Genomic DNA, 27,786 nt, shown 5'->3' on the forward strand with positions numbered 1-27,786 from the left:
TTGCATAAATAACTGCATCAGTGCGGTGTGGCATGGATGCAATCAGCCTGTGGCACTTCTGAGGTGTTATGGAAGCCCAGGATGCTTTGACAGCGGCCTTCAGCTCATCTGCATTGTTGGCTCTGGTGTCTCTTGTCTTCCTCTTGACAATACCCCATCGATTCTTTATGGGGTTTAGGTTAAGTGAATTTGCTGGCTAGTCAAGCACAGTGATACCATGGTCATTAAACCAGATATTGGTACTTTTGGCAGTGTGGGCAGGTGCCAAGGTTTCCTGGAAAATTAAATCAGCATCTCCATAAAGCTTGTCAGCAGAGGTAAGCATGAAGTGCTGTAAAATTTCCTGGTAGACGGCTAACGCTGACTTTGGACTTGATAAAACACAGTGGACCAACACCAGAAGATGACATAGCTCCCTAAATCATCACTGACTGTGGAAACTTCACACTGGACCTCAAGCAACAGATTCTGTGCCTCTCTATGCTTCCTCCAGACTCTGGGACCTTGATTTCCAAATTAAATGCAAAACTTACTTTCATTTGAAAAAAGAGCTTTGGACCACTGAGCAACAGTACAGTCCATTTTCTCCTTAGCCCAATGAAGTATCTATCTATCTAAATCGCTTCTGACGTTGTCTCTGGTTCAGGAGTGGCATGACACAAGGAATGCAACAGTTGTAGCCCATGTCCCGGATACTTTTCCTTTACATTGCTTCACAATCCTCTCATGGCTGTGGTTATCCCTGTTGCTTGTGCACCTTTTTCTGCCACACTTTTTCTTTACCTCAACTTTCCATCAATATGTTTGGATACAGCACTCTGTGAAGAGCCAGCTTCTTTAGCAATGACCTTTTGTGGCTTCCCTTCCTTATGGAGTGTGTCAATGACTGTCGTCTGGACAATTGTCAAGCCAGCAGTCTTCCCCATGAATGTGTGGCGTACTGAACCAGAAAGGCTCAGGACACCTTTGCAGGTGTTTTGGTTTAATTAGCTGAGTGGAGTGTGATATCATGCCATGCGTCTACAATATTGAAGTTTTTCAGAATAACCTAATTTTCTAAATTTTGTTTTTTCATTAGCTATAAGCCATAATCAGCAAAATGAAAACAAATAAACACTTGAAATATATCACTGTGTGTAAAGAATCTATATATGAGTTTAACTTTTTGAATTGAATTACTGAAATAAATTACCTTTTTGATAATATTATAATTTATTGACTTGCATCTGTATGTCATATATTTTTGTAAGGCACATTGGTGAATGTAATACAGTCTACCAGTTAAAATGAAGGTCTTGTCAATCAATATTTTACTATAACAAAATCTGATCAGTCATATAAGATACTTTGAAAACACCACAACAAAAAATGTTTTACAGTAGTTCTAAAATAAAGGATTACTCGAAAGCTGACAATTTTGATTTCAAGCAGGAAATTAATGTTTAGACAAATGTAAAGAAAATAAACGGAGAGAGATTTGGAAAATTAAAGTTTCAGGATTTTGTGACATTTTAAAATGAATCAATTTCACTCATCTGTTACTGTTTGTTTTTAAACAGCTAATGAAGCAAATATAAATCTTACAATAGCAAATGTTACAAACATAACAGAGTGATTCTCTGGCAAGCCAGATTTTAAAAGTATGTTGTTACAAAAACAGATATAAAGAGTTGTTTATATTATAATGTCCTGAATTACTTTGAAATTCACTTATTCAACAGTACAGATATAATAATGCTTGAATTATGTTTAGTGAGAGGTATTTTTCAGTTACTGGAGAGAAAATATCAGAGAATACATCTGTAATGTGCACATGGTAACGTAAATTAGGTAGTCCATGCTGATATTATCCTTTATAAATCCTATGCTGAAATCTCCTTGGGTTTATACATTTTCCTCCAATTGTTGTTACACTAGGGAATACCCATTTCCATCACACCTTAAAATGAAAGCCCTGCACTATATTTTGATATTATTAAATACCGTTTTCTTAAACGGTAGTTGAGTACTTTCTTGATGGGTATACCAGTTTTTCAAAGCTGCTCTTACTGCACTGTTTTTGGCGAGCAGCGTGACCTAACGATTAAAGCTTTGGACTTCAAACCCTGAGGTTGTGGGGTTCAAATCAACCATGAGTATGTCACTTTACAAGTTTGTGCAACATTTGGAAAACCAAAAGAAATTGAACCAATTTTTATTGCACTGGCATTGGTATTGAATACTAAATTTCTGGTATTATGACATTCCTACAAGTAGATACAAATATCTGAAGCAAATTATTTTAAATATTAAAGGAAAACATATAGGTAAAGGTAATTTCCATTCTGTAAAAAACAAACAGAAAATAGAGATCCAATGTTTCCGTTGCATTACCATTTAACTGAAAGTTGGGTCTTTAAAGTATTTTTTTTTTTAATTTTCATTGCTAAAGTACTAAAACATTCATTTTTTCTTTTTCCAAACGCACAATGACAGAGCTCCTCAATAATTCTATACTTTTCATTTGCTAAACACATCATGCTTGGTTATGTCAATATTAATACTTACGTCAAAAAAAGTCCCAGCATGTTCCAGAATCAGCTGGCTAGAATCTGGCTTGTTTTTACAGTATGTGACATACATGTGGAATTTGTCAGCCTATAAATAATGCAAAAGTTAAAATAAATCATACATTCAATCAAGTACATCCCAATGTTATAGTCATCTTTATAAAGATATTGTATATTTCAAACTAATATTCAATAATATTCTATTAAGACAATTGTGTTCTTCAAATTAAAGATCCATTCATCCATTATCCAACCCGCTATATCCTAACCACAGGGTCACGGGGGTCTGCTGGAGCCAATTACATCTAACATAGGGTGCAAGGCAGGAACAAACCCTGGGCAGAGTACCAGCCCACCACAGGGCGCGCGCACACACACACCAAGCACAACTAGGGACAATTTAGGATCGCCAATGCTCCTAACCTGCATGTCTTTGGATGGTGGGAGGAAACCGGAGCACCCATGTAGGGAGGACCAGGGAGGCGAACCCAGGTCTCCTTACTGCGAGGCAGCAACGCTACCACTGCGCCACCGTGCCGTCTCTCAAGTAAATGGATGGATCAAGTAAATATAAAAGTCTCAGAAAAACACATTTCATGATAATTGTTCTTAGAAATGTAGAAAATATTTTGGTCACTGGCTAAACTCCCTTATGGATTATGTTCAAAAGACATATTATTACAGCTGCATTTGGAATTAACTTCATAGTTTGAATCATGACATATCTGAAGAGGAAATTATGTTCTCAATAAAAGAAGGAATCATCGATCAAACAAAACACAAGACTGGTCTAAGTAGCATAGAAACTGAGGGGGAGTATGGGGATTTTCAGCCTCCCTTTGTCTGTTCACCACATGTTCAAGGTCATAACCCCGCTGTTTATTGTCCCCACTAACTATTGTCTGAGCTGCTAACATTTCTTTATTTCTATATAGAGTAATATTCTAATAGGAAATTAGGGAGAAAAAAAAAACAACATACCCATGTAACAAAACAATGACCCACATCTTCGGGCAGCTGCTCATATTTTTCAAGTTCTTTTAAAAAGATGCTATACAAAAAAAAAATCTGTATCTGTGATCATGATAAAAGAACAATACAATACATATCCAAATAAGTCCTAAAAATAAAAATAATTGTATAATTTACATTTTTTAATAATATTATTTTTTTAACTGGCATGAATAAACTTCTATGCATGTGAAAACAGACTGAAGTTTCATTTTAGGATTTTTGCATGTAGTCACAGACAAAGCAAGTGAAAATTAAACATCACATTCTAAAGATGTAGTATTTTGATTAATTCAGGTATATGCAGTAAACATCCTAAATGTATTTTTATACATCTTAACCCTACAACTGTTCAGCTATAGTCCAGCTATAGGAGGAAGCATACATTAGCTAACAATTGATAAAACATAACAATCTCATAAAAACAAATTAAACACTTTCACATACTTGTTATGGAACTCATAAATTTCTTGTATATTTCCAAATATGACATGTTCTTTGTTAAGAATACCAGGAGGAATTTCTTCTACTCCACTTGTCATTTCCCAAAGATATGTCTGAAATTTAAAAATGTTAATACATATATATGTAAGTGATTTTTTATTCACGTCACAATGATTCTTTCATTTCCTACTATTTACTTACTGTTCATTTTAAAATGGCCTGGTATGGGCGAGTACAGAGTTAAATTGACTTGTGAATAAAATGGCAAAAATTCCATCACACTCCATGCCAACCATGATAGCCTACGGTTTTTCACTTGAACTTAACCCTTAATAAGAGGCTGATTTTTCCCTTCACTTAAACTCAGGTTTTAACTACTTGCTCGTTAACCACTTTTTGTTCTTTCTTGATCAACTAAAGACACTCCTGCAACAGAGTACATCAGTCTCACATAAACTAAATTAAATGAGGTACGTTCAGAACAAATTTTAATAAAGAAAATCCATTTAACAAAATAGGTACAAGTGTAAATCCTTTATATTCTTCTAAGAATAAACATGTTCATTAATACTCAACCACGGCTATGTGTGTTCTTTGTTATTGACCCACTTTTTAAAAGCCATTTTTGTAAAATGTGTAGATCAGTAATAAATAAGCTAAATAGCTGACAGATCTACAGAGATGTATCCAAATACAGTAATGTTCTCTTCTCAATTTATTTCTTAAAATGAACCATTATATTTACAATAAATAGCAAATTCAAACATGCAATTAATTCTGCACTCATATTGTGAATAATAATAAATAGCATAATTAAACAAATTCCCAAAAAGATCTATACGCACATGCTTGTGTATGTTGCATATCTCAGGAGCCATGTGATGTGTCAAAATAATCCCTGAATGACCAATAGGTACAGTATAAAAATATAAACATGAAAATAACTAAATAAATGAATAATTAATGCTCAACACAAATTTCTTCTGCTATTAGATCTCTTCATATTTCTATGTTAACACTTAAGAATAAAAAAAAATCTAAAAGAAATTGGTGAGGCAGATTCATCTTCATTTACTTAGGGTATGCAGGGATGACAAGAGAAAGCATACTGTGCACTGAGAAAGCCCTTGTCAAATTGCTTACCTCTAAACACTCATGTAAATCCCTGACATAAGCCTTTTCTGTTTGTAATAACTCAGCCATTATGAACCTAAGAAAGAATAATTAAGAAATTAGATATTTCATAAATATAAAAAAGAGCAGAGAATTTTTTTAAACTAATAGAACTGCCAGTAGTAGCATTCGAGCCTAAGACCTATAGCACTGGCATAACAAATCTTAAAAGAAGAGAAAAATATTATACTTCCAATTTGTTAATTTTTAATATAAAATAAAAATATAATATATACAATACTCAGACCAACAACAGCCCATCACTTGGCAATAAATGACAAATAATACACTTTTGGCTCACACTCTCAAATTTTTAAGCCCACACTGTTCTGTCACTGTAAAATATTTAGGGTAACCTACAGCATGTCTAGGAAATAACTCATATCACAGCTCAAGCTGTAGCATCACATCTGAAGCACCAGGTCTGAGCCATATGTGTGGTGCACAATTCAGTGTCAGTTCATTCAAACAACAGGCCTGGCTTTACCTGTATTTTACTGTTTAGCATAAGCTCAAACTGAAAAAATGCTACTGTTCACATATTCCTGCCAATATGAAGAACAGCTTTGATTAAACACAATATTTTAATATAAAATGCAAAAACTATATGAATTGATGTTTTCAGTTAAATGACTCGGAAACTAATACATTTCATTGGTGATAGTAAAAAAAACAAGCATCCATCCATCCATTATCCAACCCGCTATATCCTAACTACAGGGTCATAGGGGTCTGCTGAAGTCAATCCCAGCCAACACGGGGCACAAGGCAGGAAACAAACCCCGGGCAGGGCGCCAGCTCACCGCAGAAAAAACAAACAAAAACATCAAATAGATATCAAAATCACAAATAATCTGGTAGAATTGTGTACTGATTGACAGAAATGTATTTTTTAAAATGTTCAACATATAATTCAGTTTTCACTTGAAAATTCTGACTTAGCCCTGGTTCTTCTGATTCTGAACTGGATTAATTGAGCAAATACATGCCCCATAATGGGTGACTGTCTTTTCATAAGCTATTTTAGGCTTGTTACCATTTATGCTGTTGTCCTCCACAGACCTAACTAGGATGAAATGTGTGAACAAAAATAGATGACATTATGTACAGTAGTAATTTGAAATTTCAATGCAAAACTGCATACGGTGGCGGCATGGTGGCGCAGTGGTAGCGTTGCTGCGTCACAGTAAGGAGACCTGAGTTTGCAAGTTCTCCCCGTGTCTGCGTGGGTTTCCTCCGGGTGCTCTGCTTTCCTCACACAGTTCAAATGCATGCAGGTTAGGTGCATTGGCGATTCTTAATTGTGCTTGGTGTACGTGTGTGTGTGTGTGCCCTGCAATGAGCTGGCACCCTGCCCGGGGATTTGGCTCCAGCAGACCCCCATGACCCGGGGTTTGGATATAGCAGGTTAGATAATGACTGACTGACTGCATACGGTTAAAAGTGCTTCCTTATACATGTGCCCAACTGAAGAATACAAGGACCACTCTCAGCACTGACCAAGTGTGTCTGCTTTTGGAACTGTATCTTTAATCCACATATTTCATATACAAAGGCCAGAACTACAGGCAGAAACATGGGTGCTTCATGGGTTCCCCAGTTTCACCTATTGTGGCCAATCTGTATATGGAAGAAATGGAAAAGAGGGTGCTATTATCCTATCCTGGAACACCACTGAGCCATTGGTTCAGGTATGTGGATGACACCTGAGTGAAAATCAAATCTCAGGAGGTACCACAATTCACTGACCACATCAACTCAGTGGACAAAACACATCCAGTTCCCCAGGGAGGACATGAAACGTCACAGGCTAGCTTTCTTAAATTGTGAAATTTCCATCAGCAATGGTGGACATTTGAAGGTTGATGTGTACTGTAAACCAACACATACAGATCAGTATTTAAGGTTTGACTCTCACCATCTGCTACAGCACAAAATAGGTGTCATCAGGACTCTATAACACAGAGCAAACACCATACCCACAGACACAGCGGCCAGGGAAGAAGCAGAACAATATCATAACAAAAAGGCCCTGAGTAAATGTGGTTATCCCAGCTGGACTTTTGTCAAAGCAGGGAAGACACCTAAAGTATGCTCTAAGCAATCAAGGATATAGGAAGGACAACTACTGCCTAAGCGAAAAACTTTAGTGATCCCTTATGTGTCAGGAGTATCGGAACAGCTGAGACGCATTTTTTCAAAACACCAGGGGCCTCATGTATAACGACGTGCGTAAAACTCGCACTATAACATGGCGTAAGCACAAAAGCCGAAATGTGCTTACGCACAGAAAAATCCAGATGCAGGAATCTGTGTGTACTCCAACTTCCACGTTCTTCCACTACATAAATCCCGATCAGCGTGAAAAGTAACACTCGTGCACACGCTTTATGTAACGCCCCAACTCCTCGCAGAATTACGCCTCTTTGAATATGCAAATGAATATAAATCGCCCTTAAGCTCAGCCTTCTGTGAAAAGACAATGGGAAAAGCACGGGGGAAAATACAAGAATTTCAGCGAATACCAAGTGGAGGCAAAGGAAAAACATACTATTTGTTCAAATAAACCGTGGTATAATCAACAAAAGGAAGTTGATCGAGTGACATAGCATGTTGGAGAAACTTGAAAGCTCACGTTCACAAAATCACACAGTGCCGGAAATAAAAAAAGAAGTCACATATCAAAGTCGCCGTGAAAAAGCGAGTTGTAGCCCACTGTCTGAGTGTCATATGAAAGCTTATTAGGGTACAGAGAAAAAAAAAGGCACACAGTGGGGAAAAAGCACGAAATGTAAACTTCAATCTCGACATTTCCACTTTAATCACGTAGTTTATTTTGTCATTAAAGTAGAACATCATAAACATCTTAAAATCGTTTAATTAACCAGTTTCTCAAATCACATCGTAATTAAAATAGCACGTTAAATGCTTTGTTTTGTATTTGATCTTCTATGTGCTCTATGTGTGTGAATTACTACTTGCTTCTTAAACCGACTCTCTTCCTCCAACTGGATACAGAATCCATTACATTTGTGATATTACAGTTCTCTGAATAACTAAAATACTAAGATGTATACGTGATATCATTTTCATGATGATAGGAGTTAAAGCACGTTATTAAACATGAGTTTCACGGCGCATTGATTTTGTGCGACCTTCGATGAAATAATTTATTGCAGCAGTACTCAGGGGTGGCTCTAGGCTTGTGGTGGCACTGGGCAGAGGAAGAATCGGTGGCCCCTTCGCCCGCCAATGTCAATAAGGAAGCTTATGCACGGTGGATGGCCACGTCCGTTGCGGACACTGCATAGCCGCCTCGTGCTCATGACACAAGCATTTAACTTTTGCCGAAATTTGTCGCTGCGTTTTTAGCTGTGTTGTTATTTTCTCTTTCTGTTTTATATTCAATATATATTGGCGTAGCCGCCACTGCAGTCCTTGCTTTTCTTTCCCAATACCCAATCAGAATTGGGGAGCGCCGATTCTTCAAAACGTTTAAGGAACATTGAAATATCTTCGTAGTACATGTTTAATTATTATATCCTTCACGACACTCCCAGTGAAGAATATAGATTATTTAAATGAAGTTAAAGTTTTATCTGTATAATATAATAAACATATTTTGCTGCATTTCATCTTAAAATTGATATCGTCATCATATGTAAATACATGCTTTATAAAGTGGCTCAGGTTGTGCGATATTATAACTGTAGTGCAAGTTTACAGTGGGGTGATTGTACTTATAAGTACAAACAGTTCTACAAGTAGCAATTGATTGAGTGCGTTTATAGTTCTTGAGATGAAATTGTTTCTGAACATTGTTTCTGGTCCATAAAAGAAAGGCTTTGAAACGTTTTGCTGTGGCTGAGACAGCGTGTACTTGAAGCTGTATACCGATAATTCTCTTTCTGATCAGCTGCTGCTGTGATTCACACTCAGATACAGTGATATAAATACTCCGAGTGGTGCAGTGAGAGTAATATGGAAAAAGATGATCCTCTGTGGCAACTCCTAACAGGAGCAGTTGAAAGAAGAAGGTGCAGTGAGAGTAACAACGCTAAAGCAGTTATGGTATTTGGAATACTATGGCTATTCCCTGGACCATTATATTGTTACAAGTTAATTACAATCAGATGCGTTACACTAATAAACAATATGCAGTTAGTTTCAGTGTATTTATAAAGCCGCGTCAGGAAAATAAGGTGTAACCACACAGGAACAGTAGCACTGCTTTGACGCTGGGTGCCGCCAGTCTGCAAAACCGAGCAGAGAACTTGCGTACGACAAGGTATGAGGTACCGTGGAAAAGTGCATAGCTTTACGCCAAGTGTAGGTTTTATACATCGCGATTTGAACGTTGAAAAGTTCTTACGCAACATTTCTGTGCGTACGCACCGTTTATACATGAGGCCCCCGGTCTCGGTGGCTTTCAAACCCCAAAACACGCTAGGGAAAAAATTGGTCCACCCCAAGGACCGGATGCCCCGGCATAGACAGCGTAATATAGTTTACGCAGTTAAGTGCCAAGAGGATTGCTGTGAATCATACATTGGGGAAACCAAACAACCACTGGTGAAGCGGATGGCACAACACAGAAGAGCTACCTTGTCAGGCCAGGACTCCGCAGTCTATTTACAGCTACAGGACAGTGGTCACTCTTTCAGTGACGAAGATGTGCACATCCTGGACAGGGAGGAAAGCTGGTTTGAGCGAGGAGTCAAGGAGGCCATTTATGTGAAAAAGGAACGACCATCTCTGAACCAAGAAGGGGGCCTAAGGGTACATCTTTCACCATCTTACAATGCTGTGATTGTAGCCATTCCCCAACTCTCTGTGAATGGTACTCATGGCCATTGATCAATAAACAATTTGCAGATCATTGATCACACGCCCCATTGTTAGTCAATGGTGCTAGTTTCGGTCATTATGCAAAGATACTGTTTATAAGGTTGGAGAAACCTGCAGTCAACTGAGACTGAGGAAGTCACTTGGATAAGTGATGTAACGTATCTCCCTGGAAAAGAACTATGTCCAGATGAATTGAATTAACTTTCTAGAATGAAGAATACAACTTTATTCTTTACTTATTCTCCATCAACATAGAAGAATCAAACAAAATATTAATATTTTACAACAGTAATTTTATATTACTTACTCTTTCTTCCTAGCTGACTTCCTCTTCTCTTCATTGACATCATGATTTGCATCCCGAAGTCTGACTTCTTGGTCAGTAAGGCTGGCCGGAATAATGTCCAGTTCCAAGTCTTTGTTATCCTTTAAGTTAAAGAGAAAATCTTAATAAGCCAAACAATACAAAATAAATCAAGCCTATAAAACAAAAAGATCAGAATATATGACATATACTAAGACATTCTACAAGAGGTTCTTAAACTTAACAAATATCAGAAAATACCTTCTTTCATACATGTTAAGCTATGCCACAATTTTTGCACAGAGGATTAGACATTGGTTTCTTTAACTGTAAAAAGGAGGAACATTTACAGCAAAATCGTTATTTTTTGCACAAAGCAGTGATTTTTTAAAAAGTTGTTAATCATATATTACCAAGTTGTGCTGGAACAGCTCAAACTTTTAGATTTAAAATTAACAGATTACATTTAAATACATATAATTTATTTCCATACAATATTCCTGTCAACACTCCATCATATTACTTAAATCTGTTACGTGATATTACTTAAAAGACACTTAGTGAACACACCTAAACACTCACTGAACACCTCAGACTTTATAAAATTTAAATAACATTGATTGACACATATTTGTAAACATCATTTTGCAGTCAACAGATAGAACTTTGATTGAAACCAATAAATTAGGCAAACACTGTTATGGCTAGAAAACATGAAACTTAACATTTTTATCATAAGAAAGTACAGAGTATGATCAAAACTGTGTTTTAAAGTTAAATGTTTTCTATAACTTTTTAAAAATATCTTGCCCACCCTGGCATTTCATAATGGAGGCTATGTGGCACAGAGCAACAATAGAAAATAAAAGCTTAAAAAGTTACCAAAATATCACTTTTTTAAGTCAACAAACTTACTTACTTACACTTATCTGTGTCATGAGATTACAAACACATTTTAAAATAACTCATATATGTAATTTTCAAACAAAAAACTCCACTCATACAAACAACTCCACTCCACATTTCAAAGGATGGCTAGCCGTGGGTGCTCCCGTTCCCTTAGTGCTTATCTTCTTCTGCAGTTTCTTTTCCTGGCATGTGCTGGGAATCATGTTAATTAATTTCTCTATTTATGTGAGATCTCCTCCTTGTATCATATAATCAAACAGAAAATGCATCCGTACCTCAAGAAAAACAGTACCAGTAATATGGGATAAAATGATCATTTCCAGAACACCTTTGCTGTCACAAACATGCATCGGAAACATGGAAGGCATATTTTCTCATACTGAAATTTTTGCTGCTTCAAAGTGGACTTATTTGTTATTTTTTTAGGATTTTATTTTCAGTGGTTGCCCCATGCACCATAACTTCCACTATAAAACACCAGTACAGAAAACACTTCTTTTATTTAGAAAAGAATTTTGTGCGGCAAATGCAATTATGCCACGTGTGTTAAAAATCTAACACAGACTAAATAAATACCAAACCTATCCTTTAAACTCTTAACTGTAGTGCTGAATAACTTGGATGATACTGAAATCCCTTAGCTGCATGTTCTACATCAAAAATGCTAAATTAAGCAACCTGTTATACCTTCTAATATTCCAAAATTGTAAGGGTTGTTTAAGTTGTATGTAAGATCCCTTTTGTTCTACAAATGCAATTTAATTATTAATCTTCTTTCTGTTTATTCTTGTGTAGTGCTTATTTACAACTGTATAGTACAAAATCCTAAATACTTAAATACATTACCACCAAATATTTCGGTAAACAAACAGTGTATAAAGATATACATGAACATTTAAGTTACAGTAAGTAAATTCAAGATTCCGTTCTTAGATATAATGTAGCAAGATGGCCATTTCCATAATAGAAACAGTGTATGTAGTATGATCATGGTTCTTCAAATAACCCAGACAGACACCCCATCTTCTTTGTAGGATTTCAGTTTGTATGCAGCAGCACAACAATGCTGCCTACTGCTTATGAATGTGTTTGCCATATTGTATACCTTTGTGGTCATCAATTGCGCAAAATCACCTCCAGAAATTTGAAAAGTACATTACAAACTTAGCAAGTTAGTTTATCTACGTGCTGTTTAAACTTTCATCACCAAGCTCAATAAATATTCTGCATTTATCCACATTAACAAAGATATACATGAACACAATCTAAACTCACTTCAAATAATTTAAAAAGAGTGAAATGATTTATTAGGTCAATTCCAAAAGAATTTATTAGGTCAATTCCTTTTCATAAGTATCAAATGGATAGCAAAGAATTACCTCTGAACTTATGCCAAGAGCTTTTTCCAATGAGGAGCGGTATTTTGTCATTCTCATAGAGAAATCACGATAGCGCTTATCCACAACTGTCACCCATTTCTTAAGCTCAACCACATGAACATGACCTTTCTCCACAAAACTGTCAGCCAGTTGAATGAGCAACTTCACTTTCTCTTGGGTTTGCTAAAGAATGAGAATTGTTATTAAATCATAAATGGAATCAAAATCTGTTTGCTGCAATTGGGTGTAAAAATGTTAAGCACAAATGTATTTAATTCTTTGGTACATAGAGGGAAAAATGTGTTTAAATACTATTAAATTTAGATTCATACATTTTGTAAAACTACATCCTTCCAGCCAAAGGTGCCCATGTAGGTATCTTGTGTTTACAATCATTTATTAACTATCGAATTTCACAAATTGGAAATAATTGCGTCTATAGTAAACTGTCAGCTTGTTTTGCCTAAGCTCAATATATAGGTTTCCTTGAAAGATGGTAAAATTAAAATGCCCCCAACATGTTTCAGGAAAGAGATAAATGGACTGATTTGTTTTATTATATTGAATGTCCATACACAGTTTGAAGTGCCACAGAAAACACAACATGACTAGACTATAATCCTCAACACTTTTATTTGTCCAGTCTTCAAAATGGTCAAAGTTTGAGTAATAATTCTAACTTTTAAAAAGTGCTAGAGAATCTCCTGCCAACACAAGTAACTTAAATCATGATAAGAAATGTTTTCAATGTTTCATTCAGAGCAACCTAAACAAAGTTGAAACAAACCAATCTGAAATATAACCTGGTCACCATTATAATATATATTCTCATTAAAATGAAAAAAGTAAACATTTAAAGATATTTTTATTTAGTTGATAAATAAAAGCTTTAAGAAAATGTTTTTTTTTGAGTAACTTTCCTTATTAATGATTACTCATTCGTTTTCCAAATGGTTTATATCAATAAAAGGTTACAGTGAATGAAGCCTATCTTGTCCGTGTCAGGCACAGAGAACAGGACATCCTTAGACAGGTCTACAAGGTTATAGCAAATAACCCAATAAACTAACCTTGGCAGAGATCCTAAATTCTCCATATTCTTTTAGGAGTTCCTGAGTTTTTTCACTTGTTTCTCCTGGGGAAGTATGCGTGGAAAGGTAATATTCACCACTTTCCTGGATCCAGTCTAAGGCCTAGGTAGAATCAATAAGATTACATGTTTAATACACATAGCGGATGTCCTAAAAATATACATACTTGACTTCTACTTGTGCATTTTTTTGAAAGATAAAGCATATGATATTAAACATGCAACTCTGGGAAAACCATAGTAAACACATGAAGAGGTGGGTGCTGCAATCACACCACATACTAGCAGAACACTTTTTCAATGAAGTCAACAAAGCTTAGGCACCAGTAACACCCCTAGTGAACATTATGTGTCAAAATATTTTTTTATATGTGTCTGAATCATGATGTTACAACAACTGCAGGGATGATATAATATCTTGCAGTGACTATAAATGCATGCCAGTCCTTATTAATTGCCCGAGCCTCAGCTTTTATCTGGCTCTGCTTGATGACATTGTCCTATCACTAACATAGCTTTAGAGGCTGGCTTAAAAAAATAACTAACGTATCTCTGATTCTTGTGAACAATATGGTCATCTTCAGGTTTATGCTTTTGTATAGCCTGGTTAGATAAGATCTATGAAACAAGTAATTTTATGTCTACTTGTAGTCTGCTCCAGGTAACATTAAACACATCAAAGTTAAACGTAAAGGACTGCAGAAAAATGTACATTTTATTATTATGCTGAATTGTTTATGTTGTAATTTTTTATTTTGAAATTTACACTGTTATGTTACCAGCTTGTATTGATGCAGAATAGGCTCTGCAAGCATTTGATGTATATTATCGAGATATGGCACCTGCTCAGTGTAGGACAGCAAAGCAAGACATAAAGTGGTGAAGTTGGCACAGAATATTACTGGCACGCAGGTCCTTTCTGTTTAGTACAGAATATAAAAAAACACACTGCCTTAGAAAGGCAAACAGCAAAAGACCTTAGCAATCATGTATTGTCACTTTTCTCTCACCTTTATTTTGGAAAATGGTACAGGACTATTAGTATTTACACTAGACTCAGGACAGGTTAAACACCTGGGCTATAAGTCTACTCAAAATATGCTCATACTGACTACTGCATGAGTGTCCCTGATGTGTACTTCCCATATTTGTTGATTTTCCAATGTTGTATTTATATGTATTGTCTGTTGTTCATATTATACTACTATCACTGGTCTGTGAAATAAATGCAAGTGAGAATCTCATAACAGGGTGTACACATGACAATAAACTTGAAACTGAAACTGACTGTACCTTTAGGTTTCTTCTAAAATTGTTGCAAAAATATTCATTTCCATAATATGATGAAATCAAATCAGTTCAGCTCTAGTAAGAAAAATGACCTCAAGCAGGCCTTAGTTTACCTGTTTAGTGCTTCTTTCAAAAACAACATACTGTTGACACTGGTCTAACCTACGCTTCTTCATGGTCCAGAAATGCAGTACTCGATTTTCTCTTTGAAGCAGCTCATTCAAAATGGCTAGTAGAAAAAAAGGTAAAAGGATAATGCTACCAAATGATGACTGGGATACAAGAAAAACATGGATATTTACTTCAATTCATATTACTATTTTAACAAAAATGTCAATTAATAATAAAATTAGAAATTACATTTATGTAAAATGTGCCCGTTTATATTTAATCTGTACAAGTAAGAAACTAGGTGTCAAGTACCAGTCGATACAGAAAGCTAAACTGAGACACTGGACCAAGTGTTATCAAATACATATGTTAAAATAACAAAATATTCTCAAACCTGCTTAATCAAATTCAAGATCACAGGCTGTAAGTTACACTTTACTTAATTTATGTAAATTTCCAAAAAACTGAGCTCAGTAAGTAACTTGATTTTCAAAAATGTGTTCTTCAGTGTTGTTGTAACTAACACATATTAATACTTCTTAGCTTGTGCAGAGATTTATAAGGAGGGACTCTTAAATTAACAAGTGATGCACTGCTCCACTAATATTAAGTCAGTTGATCTGCTTTGGCAAACCATCAAACAGGAGACAGCTCAACTTTTCTTTTGCACCAGCTACATTTTCACTAGGGTTACCATTCTGAAATTGCACTTAGTTTATCCAGTTTCATTCTTCAGATGATGCCCATCTTATTAAAAAAGCTCTCTAAGTAAATTTTAATCATGTTAACACAGTACTTAAACAGTGTTTTACGCAAAACAGAATTCAATTCACACACTAACCTTTCACTTGCTGCTCAGGACCTCGGGTGTGGCTTGCTGCTCCAGGCATGCTCACATTGTTTCTATGAATATATTTTAAAAACACTTCTGCATTCCGCCTTGCTAAAGTACAAGCCTGCAATGAAGGGTTCAATAATCTATTAAAATTGTACAAAGTAAAATCCACAAGTAATACAATAATCATACAAGACTAAACTAAAAAGAACTGGCCTACACAAAAAGTCATTATACATTCTTCCCAAAATGAGGCCAGAAAATATTATGTACTACAGGAGCTGAAGTTTAATTTATTTAACACCTTCTACTGTTTCATTAGTCCGGGTTGGCCCATTATATTAATGAGATATGAATCAGGCCTAAATGTCTGGATTATGCTACCTCTAACTAGTTCAACACCAATAAAATTGAACTGCCTCTCTTGGGGTCACTTGGCCAGCTGAAGAATCTGGACTCATGTTTGATTATACACCAGTCTTTGAAATCAATGGCTCTGTTGCCATCCAAACCTTTTGTCCTCTGTGCATCTGTCAGAGTATGATTCTATTCACTTCTAAACTTCTCTGCTCTACTCACATTCATAAGCCTGTTAAAATAGTCTTGTGATGTTATCCATCTAACTGTTCTAAAATTGTTCTGATGATACATCATCTATTCTCGGGTATGAGTCTATGATTCTCTGTCTCTTCTTATATTCAGAGTAAGAACCCATGTGTTCTTCCCCGCTTCAATTTTTGTCTCCTCTCTTTAGTTTCCAAACATCACCCCTCACTCCACTTATGGCAGTAATGACTCTTCCAAACCATACACTAACTTTGCCTTGTGGCTTTGAAATATATCTGACAGGTTTTAGATGTATTTAGTACTTTCCTGTATTGTATCCAGCAAAAAGTCGAGGGACGCTGTGATCAAGCTGAAACATGACGTCAAAGTCTCTGTTTACTATCTACATGTGACAGTAGGCCGCTTTGAGGTTCCTCCGGGGCTGATGTGCGTGCTTCGATGTTTGATGAATGGCTCGATGTGGTGAAGTAAAATGCTGACATACGAATGTAGTCGGGGTGCTTTTATATTCAAGCATTGCATATTCCCCAACGTAATATATACCATCTTCTGTGCCATCTTTTTTTTTTTTTTTGCACCTTCACAAAAGCACCAGAATGTATGGAAGCGTATTTGAGCCACAAAGAAAAAAACTAAGGACACTGTTGAAAGGTCTGTTTTGTGATTAATGTGGAAATTTCAGTTTTAATCTTGAAATGTCCACTTTAACCTTGTAGTTTACTTTAGCATTAAAATAGACCATCGGAAAAGTCATCTTAAAACCAACCCAGTTGTTAATCGCTACATGCTTTTGGGACTTCCTCCTGAATAGAGAGCAGTAATCGCCACACAGAACACATTACATTTATGATATTCCAGCTCTTTGCACATTTAGAATCCTTAGATTTATACTTGACATTATTTTTCAAGATGAAATGCATTAAAGCATGTATGTTACATTTTACAGACAAGTCTTTAACTTCATTTAAACTAGGGGGCTCTGCCTCCTGCTCGTTTCACTCACTCACCCACCTCCGGGTTTGGTTTACCGGATATACAATTTAAAGAGATTGTTACTTTCATGGGAATTGTTATATATGCATTATTTTCACTTTTACTTTAAAACATTTGTAAAAACAATACTTGTCCTTTATTTCTGGCCCTGTGTGTGGTTAAATCTCTTTCTCACAGAACGTGTAACGCTGCTCACATTGGATACACGCTAAGGAGAAGCTTTCAGATCATCTGCTGGCTTTCTGCTGCCGGCGAGCTGCATGTTCTGCTTGTCGTTGTTTTAAGAGCAGGAAGCATAAGAAGTGTGTCTGCCAAAAGCATTCCAACAACTGCTAGGTTGTCCGTGAACTTGTTTAAAATGTTGTCTCACTGACATTAAAGTGTCTCTCGCGGGACGTCAAATTGTCTTCCGTGAAGATCTCGTCTCGTCTCCCTACCAAGACTGTTTTTTATAATAGAGAGATGATGAATACAGTACTATTAATAATTATACATTTGGGGCGGCACAATGGCAGAACAGTATCGCTGTTGTCTCGCAGGGAATCATGTACCTTGGGTTCATGGAGTTTGCATGTTTCCCTGGTGGGTTTCCACAGTGTACTCCGGTTTCCTTCCAAAGATATGAAGGTTTGGGGATTTTGTTTCACTAAAATGACGATAGTGTGTGTGTGTCTGTGTGTGCTGGTGTTCACCTTTCAATAAGCTGATGTCTTGTCCAGGGATTGTTTCTGTCTTGTGCCCAATGCTTGCTGGAATGAATGCATCCTTGGATTGTTGGATGTAATCATTAAATATCCTTTCAGAGATATTGTGGCAAAGTATCCTCGGAATTTAATGGATGTTTCAGGGCAATTCACAACACAATGAAGCCGAATATTTTCACCCTGTGATGATATCTTGCACTGTCACCTGGTGGAATCTTCCAGATTTACATAAAGTACACACGCAAATATAAACAGTATAACGCTTGTGTACCACTAGCATCCGCTGGAGCACGCTTTGTGCGTAGTATAATCTCAGTTTAAGAAAAGAGGGTGTGGTACCGGATGGGGGTGGTACCCAGCCGGGACGCCCAAGATGATCGGAGGAGGGCTTGTGCCACCTCCAGACCTCGAGGGAGCGACTGCCCTGGGAGCCACGGGTACAGAGCTGGGAAGCTCGACCCTGTAGGGGCCCATGGTTACCGCCAGGGGGCAAACCCAATACCTGGAGGACCCTGGACCTCAGCGCTTCTGCCACACCCCGAAGTGCTGGGGGGGAAGAAGAGAGGGGACACCCAGAGTGCTTCCGGGGAAGCAGCCGGCACTTCTGCCATACTGGGGCATGTCGGTGGGAGATTGCCAGGAACACACCAGGAGCACATCCGGGTGCTTATTTAAAGGGGCCGCCTCCCTTCAGAGGATGACTTGAGTCAGGAGAGAAGAGTGGACAAGGTCTCTGGAGGAGAGAAGGAGGCGGTCTGAAGGCATTGTGTGTTGGCTAGAACTGTGGGGTATTGGGGACTTTTGGGGACTGCACTGGACTTTTGTAAATATGGAGTACTGTAATAAACATGTGTGGGTTGATTACAACATGTCTGCCTGTCTGCGTCCGGGTCATGTTCCAAAAGGGTAACATATCCGCTATCAAAATGAGGATAGCATATACACTATCTTCTTCTAAACAGTATAAGCACCTCTCCTAATACCACAGATATCACTGCTATAATAAACATAACCTCACAGCTCCTACTCTTCCATCATACGCAATCTAACAATTTTATATAAAACAAAAAAAATTTAAAAATCCTCAGAAATAAGAAGGAATGTCTTGCAACCACGAGAGAATGAAAAACTCAAAATTATAAATCTTCTCTCTTTAAACAAGTTTTTCTCATGTTCTAGAAAATAATTTTCTCTTCTACTCTATCTAATTATAATTCCCTCTTCAACACTATCTAATTTTCTCTGCTAGGATTGAGTTTAGAGGTTTGCCCTGAATATCAGTAGACAAGCTGGAGGCCGACTACTATTCTATGGTGAGAGAATGCTGCCGTTAGTTGGGACAGACTATTCTGAGTTAATTGCTGTGTTGTAATAGTAAATAAGTGAAGTTGAGTATGAAATGTCCAAAGCACCACATAACTTGCTCTTAACCAAAATATCTGAGAATCAAAAGAAAAAAAAAAATGTACCTTGAGGAAAGCCTCTTTCTGTTCCAGGTGTTTACTGATGAGTGGAATAACATGATCAGTATCTGAAGTGGATCCCAGTTTATCATGACCTCCACACCAGTCTTCGTCTCTTCTGTATTCCTGCTCCAAGCTCTCCAGAACACTGCACACCTATTTCACAAGTAAAATTGTGCGTTCAAATTTTAGAATCAGATATACAATGTTGTAAATTAAGACAAACTAACTGAACACACTGAGTTATTACTAAACTTTATCATCAGCACGGTATATTAACAACCATTGTGCATTATTTAATACCACTATCCTTTTCCTCATAATTTTTAAACAATCCACCCTGTCATAATTTGGATGTGGAGCATGTTGTGCGTCACTTTTTAAAGTTTTTTTTACTGTTATCATTTGTCACTTTCTCATTTTGTTTAATTTTTGCATCACTTACTGCCAATTTGTGCCATTATTTTGCTTCACTGGCATTACTATTTTGTGTCCTTGTGACACAGTCATAGCCATAAAGTTTTTGTTTGCAGAAAACATTTTGTTGAAATTACGTCATTTAAAATGGTGGCACAGTGAGTTTACTTTCTTATACTTACGTAAAATAAATCACTGTCTATTTCTGTTAGTTTTGGTAAAAGGCTTTTGATTAGCACCTTTAGACCGGGAATTTAAAGACCAATAAATTAGGGAGAGAGGCAGATCTTCAGTTCAAAAGTACAGCATTTATGGGAGTGTCTTTCCTGTTTATGATGTGTGTTAATTTTTTTGGGGAGTAACTATTAATGTTTTGCATAAACTCCATGTATTTTGCACATTTTGAGCACACAACTGCATAACTAACGTGGAAAATGTGACATGATTAACATGATTTTTTTTTCTTTTTGCCAAGGATATTTTTCACATCATTTGATGTTATACAGCATTGGTCATCATTGGGATCTATTATAACCATTTTTCTCTCCTTTCTGCATGAAAACAAACGATTAAGAATTTTTCTCAGTCGTCACTACAAACGTCAATGGGTAAGTAATAACTAAAAAAATATAATTTTTGGGTGGAGTATTCTTTACGAATGACAGTATACTGCTATAACTTGCAATCCCAGATGGTATGCTATGGAAAGAACAACTGTAATTTCTTTGTTCAGATGTTTGAATAAACTGTGACTACCTTTACTTATATTTTTAACATAAAATAAACTGATCATTCTTTAAAACAGATAATGAAGTCTGACCTTGATCAGTAATCAATTAATTGGTGCCTGTTTTGCTTTTATGATTCGTAAAGAATTATGCCACACTGATTGTTGGTCCATGTTACTTCTGGATACTGTCTTCTCTCTCTACAACTATATTGTACTGTATGTAGTCTGTTGCCTTCAATGGCAAACCTAGCTGCCTACAACCCTTTCATCTGTGCATTCCCTTGAGGCTCTGCACATGTACTGTACCTCTTTAAAATATCTACAAGCTGCCACTGGGCCACTTGACACACCAGCATGACATCATGTTCAAAGTTGCTAATAAAAAAAAACCCTCCTTTGTAGGCACATCTGCTAAGGAAAAGGCAACCGACAACCTCAGTGCGTGGAAGTCTGCAAACTCCTTTCAGTTCAATACAAACAAACTGGCTTATTTCTCAATGGGTCAGCTTGAAAGTGTAAACGAACTTATGACATGGTCCTATATGACCAGTCATAGATTTTTACTAAACAGACACCATACCTTTCAAAGCCATCTCTCTGCTACCTTTGGAATTTAATTTTGTCATTTATAAAAATTTTTAAAGCCCCGTCCTGTGTCTGTTCATCTCCATATTTTTTAGTAAATTTAATTTTTACTGATTTTCTTGTAAAAACCATCAATAGTTACAAAATACTCAGAATGCTAACAGAGTCCTGATCCAATCAAAATGCTGGGATTACTTTTATCCGTCATTTGGCTCACCTACGCTGGCTTCTTGTTAAATATAAAAACTGTCACCTGAAAGTATTACTGACTTATAAAGCTATTTATTCCAACACTCCAGAATATGTCTCTATGCTGCAAACACCGTGTTAAGTTATGAGGCATCTGAGATAGTCTGACAATGGCCTTACAATTCTAAAGCCTCACCAAGCACCTCCCATTCAATATTTTTTAATTATTATGGCTATTGCACTCTATTCTACCTCTGTTATTTGCAAAGTTGAATCCATACCAATATTTAGATTCTGACTGAAAATCTCCCTATTCTGTGTATCAAGTAAGCTTTACTATTATTACTTTGTCATGATAATTTTGCACCCATTTTTTTTAGTTTTACACTGTAGCTCTCCTTGATCTGTTGAGCTACTTGTAAAAATCTCTCCAGTATATATCCAGGTTCCTCCTGGCATGCAAATGTATTTCATATCTCGCATTTTTTTCGATTATAATTGTAGAGTACAGTGCTTTTATTGTAATCTTCTTAGCTATGTAAAGCACATAGTAATGGTGACTGATGTTAACAAGGTTACAAAACGTTTGACCAATCTACTGTAACTGTCAGTATAATAAAATCTTTCTTCTTCCTTACATTTACTAATAAAAAAACTCTCTAGTAAAAGAAACATCCATTAAATATATAGAAAAGCTGAAGCTCTCTGTGCTACAGTAGAGTCTCGCTTATCTGACCTTCGCTTATCCAACATTCTGTAATATCCGACGTCCCACTGCAAAAAAAAAAACCAAAAAAAAAATGCATCAATCGGCAACAAGAACTGCAAGTTGCGAGCATGAGCAAAGTCTATTTTTGTTGCTAAGTTCATTTTTTCAGTTACATTTTTCTTATGTTTCGTTGTAAAACAGGATTACAGTGGATTATGTGGCCAGCCCTCTCTGGGGTGTTTGTGTGTGTGCGTCTCTCTCTCACACGCGCGTGTGTGTTTCTCTCTCTCTCTCTCTCTCGCGCGCACGCGTGTGTGTGTGCATGCGTGTCTATCGCTCGTGCATGTTCGCGCATGCGCGTGTGTGTGTGCGTGCGTGCGTGCATGTCTATGTCTCTCTCTCGTGCTCTCTCTCTGGCTGCACAGGGAATGCACAGGGAGGGTCTGAACACGTGCGGAAATCATCGGCGCGCACAAACCGAAAGAAAACTGGCTTGTTCCTATACCGAGTGTGTGGTCGTGAACAGAGGCAAAAGTTTGGCAAACGTTTTGGTCATAACCCGATTTGTACGTGTTCAGAGACATTCGTGAACCGAGTCACTGTATTAGGTTCGTAATGTGTAAAATCATAACATAGTTTAAAGTTTAATAGGCTTTTTCTTAACACCTCCCATTACCCAACATTTTCGCTTATCCGACAGTCTGCCAGCCCCAATATATTGATTGAAATGGCTATTTTTATTTAGATGAAAGAGTTATGTGTCATTGTCATGAACACTATAATAATAGATTAGGAATCTATATTACTAAACGAAGGTTGTATATATGCTCGGATGCCAGACGCACCGAAAGCGCACGCGCACTGCTCCTCAGTGCCCCAGAGTCAAACCCAGCGGCTTCCCAGAGTCAGTAGGTGGCACCCAAACAACACAACACAACCTGTAAACTAAACTTCAGGTCACAATACAACCCCCGCCCGAACGCGAACACCACTACATATAAAACTTTTATTTAGTAATGTTTGTATATATACAAGGATTTCAGAGGCCAGTGGCCAGAAGCACCGACAGTGCACGCACACACGCACTGCGCCTTGGCGCCCCAGAGTCAAACCCAGTGGCTTCCCACAGTCAATAGGTGCCGCCCAAACAACACAACATGACCTGTAAACTAAACTTGAGGTAAAGCGTGCACGCCAGGTTGTATATATGCACAGATGCCAGAGGCCACAAGCAAGCCGTACACACTACCACCGCCGCCCAAACGCGACCGCCCACACCACCGCATATACCACCTTCATTTAGTAATGTAGCCCTCGAAGCCCGGATCTGCCGCCATGATCACAGCAAACGACTTCTAGCTAACGAAACAGCCATAGAAAAACAAAAATGAGACCGCATGGAAAACAATGAACGCAGGCGCCTACAATGCGCTTCTGAAACACCAGAACCAGATAAGTCATGGTTCCAAAAAGAAACCGCTTTAGTACAAATATGTTTATTTAATTAAATGAAAACTTTCCCAGGACGCACCCACCCTCCATGATTTTCCTTCCCTCCAAATATCGGGGGGAACAGAAAGTGATTGCCATTCTTGGATTAGCGATTCTTTCGAGAATCGCGGGTTTGCTGGTAGCATTCTAATATTGAGCATATTTTATATGCAACACTTGCTGGATATTGCAGATTTTACTGTAATTAATGGTTTCCATAGTTTACTATATTAATTTAATATTTCAATTCTTTTAATTGAACCTCAGAAAGTCCATCAGACAAATATGAATCTTCTTCAGATGTTTGTAAAACTCACCTGCTCTGAAGTCTTGTAAAAAGCCACTGATGCGTTAACTAGCTTGAGTCTGTCTTCCATCTTCAACATGAGCTGCTGCCAGTGCAGTGCCACCTTTTCTGCACAACCTCGAATGGCATCAGGATCATAGTGTCCAGCTTGAAGCATAACTTCTGCCTTTTGCTGAACCTGTAGGGCACTCTGGTGGGTTTTCTGGAGAGAGGTGGCATGAAAGAGGGACTGTGTGTGGGGAAGACGAGTGAAGTTTGAGTAGAACAGCAAGATATATGGTAAGAAAAAAAGAGTGATGCGTGAGTATGGAAGATACAAGAAAAATAAAATATTTTTCAGTTATATATATATATGTATATTATATATATATATTTTTTTTTACAGTATAGACCTACGAAATTGTAATTGCCTTGTTTGCCCCAACACTAGAGGTTTTTCTGAAAAAAATAAATCGTTTCATGTAATGAAGATTACATTTTTAAATCAACACAACTATGTGTATGTCTTAAAAGAAATGCTTCTTTTATTGACATAAGGATTTTAAGATAAGGACAGAAAATTATCTATTAAAAAATAAGTGCGTGTTAAATTATCATAATCATAATTAGTTATAAGTCACCTAGGTGCCGTTATTTTATATATAATTTCAGTCAGTTCCCAACCCCTCCTTACCTTTTTACCCCAATTCAGGGTCATTGGAAGGGTCCACTCAATTGATTTGCAAATTTGGAATATGGCCACCTTATTTGGTATACCTGCTTGTTAATGCAAATAGCCAATCATGTGGCTGCCACTTAACATATACAACATAAAGTCATTGCATTTTCAAGAGGATCAGTAATTGTTGATTGAAATATTAAAATGGTTAAGGCAAGTGGTCTACGTGACTTTGACTGTGGCACTATTTTTAGTGTCAGACATGGTAGTTTTTATCATCTCTGTTGCCCTCCTGTCAGTGTCACAAACTATGATATTCAAAGCTTTACAGAGAATAGTGCAATGAACTAGGTAAAACGGTGTTAATGAGTGAGATAAGAGGAGAATGGTACACTCAATTAAGCTAACAGAAAAGCCACAAATACTGAGATAACAGCTCTCTGTAACAGTGGTGGACAAGGGAATTTCAAGATTATGGCCTGTCAAGTCCTTAGATCTCAATCCAACAGAATACCTCCGATATGAGGTTTGCAGCAAAACCTGTGGCTTAATAATCTGCGGGGACTACAAAATACATGGTCAAAAACCTCTATGAAATATTTACAGCACCTTATTGAATCCATGCCTTGGACAATTCAGGCTAATCTGGAGGCAAAAAAGAGTCGGCTACATGATTGGTGTACCTAACAAAGTGGCCACTCTGCATTTTTTTCTTTAAGATTTTTATGGTGTCAGAGGTCTCAAAATTTCCTAATGCATCTCTGTAATCATCTAAACCTGACCTGACTGTTTATGAGATTTAAAGGTGAGAAATCTAAAGCAATGTTACTCTAGCACTTCATCTGTATGAACCCTTTAAACTCAATTTTCGTAAATATGTCTCACATTTAAACACATGCTTTTGCTCTTACAATTCCCATGATACACTAAGATGTTAATGAATTATTACTCATGCAAATGGAGAAGTTTGGCCCTGCTCCACCTTTTATAATGGAATCCAGGGCTAGAATTCTAGCAGACAGTGTTAGTGCCAGTATATTTATGCTCATTTATATCTCACAAGTTCACCAGACTGTAACCAGAGTGACACATAAAGTCAGATACAACTACAGTATGTCAGACTAGCATACTGTAACAATTAGCCATATTACACCAATTACCTCAATAGCCAGCTGGAACTGTTCATGCTCTCTCTGGAGCTGCTCAGCTTCTGAAAGTGAACTTGCGTTTACAAGGCTGGCACTGAGCATAGATTCTCCATTCCTGATCCAACCCAGCACCTTCAAATAGAAGAAACATACAGCAGTCAGAAAAAATAATTATTTGCAACACTGTTTTTTCTGTAGTTTTAAAGTATGGCTAGAGGAAAAAAAAAATCTGACAACCCATGTGACATTTTCAGAGCATATTTTCTAACAAAATTGTAACATTTTAATAGACAAATAATATTTGAAACAATAAATAAATCTGAGTGCATAAAATCAATACTCAGAAATCTCACAAAATGAATCAACTGCATAAAAAAGTACATGGATTATTATCATTTTATTTCAGTTGGACAGGCCTACTGCTTCATGACTGGTCTAAACCTAAATCAATTTTAGGTTGTCAGGAGTTAGGATTATCTTTACAGCACAAAGCACTGGGCAGCAACCAACCCTGGATAGACACCAGTATGTCATAGGACACACAAACTTACTCCAGATGACTGGGTTCGAAATTGCAACCTGACCCAGTCTTTGTTATGCTTGCATGTTCTTCCTGTGTATGTAGATGTTTTTTCTCTGGGTACTTACATTTTCCACATACATTCCAAAGTTGCATGCTAGGTTCATTAATGACTGACCAAGTGTGAGTGAATGAGTGTCAGAGTGTGCTCAAGTCTACCCTGGAAGGACTGATTCCTGCCTTGTACCCAATGCTGTCTGGATAGGCTGTAGTATAGCTTCCAACCCAGTACTCCACAAAGAGGTCACAAATAATACATAGTTACCTTAAAATTAATTTACAAGCAAAAAAATATATATGGCCATTGTGGTTGTACCACATTTTAGAAAAAAATACTTTTAGGGAAATTTTATTTATCTGATATCATCAAATTAAATACATTGCAATTCAATCAAATAAATAGTAAAACCAAATTAACAGCTGTATTTATTTTAGAATTATAGCAAAACAGTTCAAGTTTCCCAACATCATGCACCCATTCTTTCCTTCTACCATCAATCCAATGACATCATTTTAAATACTAATACTTTCACGGGAGCATTTTTCCTACCAGCAACTACTTGACCTATACAAGTATGTCTTCAAAATTTAGAGTCACTGATTACTCCAGGGAAAAGGAGCCACTGTAGCATATGTTAACTATGCCTTGGGCAAAAATCATCGTAACTGACACTCTTTGCATTTTAACAGCAGTCCATTTTTCTATCCAAAAATCATATCTAATGTAATTCTTGTAAGCAAAATATGGGCATGGAAAACAGTTTCAGGGAACAGGTTAGAGCTGAAAGAATCAAAGATAAATCCAAATCAAGCATAACAAATCTGATTCTGCACATTAAATAAATCATGATTTTTTTAAGCTTCATGACCCTTTTACAAAGTTGATTGAAATGTTAACATTGACATTTAAGTTTCATTTTTTTTAAATGTGTTATATGTTGTCACAAATAAGCACATGGATTGTAGTCAATGGGTTTGACTAAATGTGGTATGCCGCTGAAATAAGGGTTACATAATTGCACTAATGTCTTTTCTCCCTCCTTTTCAGATCGTTGGAAGGAAAGCCTGCCTAAAATCAGCACTCATACAGACTCAACTTCTGGTGCCAGTCTATTCCTGCCCTCACTTCTGGCTATGACCTGCGGGAAACACCTTTTTCAGTCAGTTCCGTCTTAGACTCCGTGCTTTGAGACTACTCTGTTGTTGTTGTTATTCCTGTTGTATAATATAAAATATCGAGAATATACAGGGTGGAACCCCAAACCTTGTTCTTTGTCCTTTGGTTCTTTTTAAAATTTATAT

The 27,786-nt window shown here is 36.9% G+C and overlaps 1 protein-coding gene and 1 long non-coding RNA gene across 8 annotated transcripts in view; one reads left to right on the forward strand and one right to left on the reverse strand.

Moving 5' to 3' along the window:
- The window catches only part of kalrna (kalirin RhoGEF kinase a), a 758,514-nt gene that overhangs the window by 247,583 nt on the left and 483,145 nt on the right, over nt 1–27,786 (reverse strand). For 6 of the 7 annotated variants that reach the window (XM_039757406.1, XM_039757408.1, XM_039757409.1 and 3 more), the window contains 12 exons: nt 25,917–26,036; nt 24,109–24,327; nt 19,677–19,826; nt 15,950–16,064; nt 15,111–15,226; nt 13,688–13,810; nt 12,618–12,800; nt 10,333–10,451; nt 5,148–5,214; nt 4,008–4,117; nt 3,531–3,600; nt 2,548–2,637 (listed from right to left, as the gene is read on the reverse strand). In XM_039757406.1, coding sequence (XP_039613340.1) covers nt 2,548–2,637; nt 3,531–3,600; nt 4,008–4,117; nt 5,148–5,214; nt 10,333–10,451; nt 12,618–12,800; nt 13,688–13,810; nt 15,111–15,226; nt 15,950–16,064; nt 19,677–19,826; nt 24,109–24,327; nt 25,917–26,036 — 1,482 coding nt within the window. The remainder of the gene's footprint in view (nt 1–2,547; nt 2,638–3,530; nt 3,601–4,007; nt 4,118–5,147; nt 5,215–10,332; nt 10,452–12,617; nt 12,801–13,687; nt 13,811–15,110; nt 15,227–15,949; nt 16,065–19,676; nt 19,827–24,108; nt 24,328–25,916; nt 26,037–27,786) is intronic. The other variant, XM_039757407.1, reaches the window with a different exon arrangement.
- LOC120531734 lies at nt 19,771–27,603 on the forward strand. Its single transcript, XR_005634150.1, has 3 exons — nt 19,771–19,845; nt 20,563–20,695; nt 27,533–27,603. It is a non-coding gene; the product is annotated as an uncharacterized LOC120531734 (long non-coding RNA).

The sequence above is a fragment of the Polypterus senegalus genome, chromosome 6 (assembly GCF_016835505.1).
Source record: "Polypterus senegalus isolate Bchr_013 chromosome 6, ASM1683550v1, whole genome shotgun sequence".
In the NCBI taxonomy this organism is placed as follows: Eukaryota; Metazoa; Chordata; class Cladistia; order Polypteriformes; family Polypteridae; genus Polypterus; species Polypterus senegalus.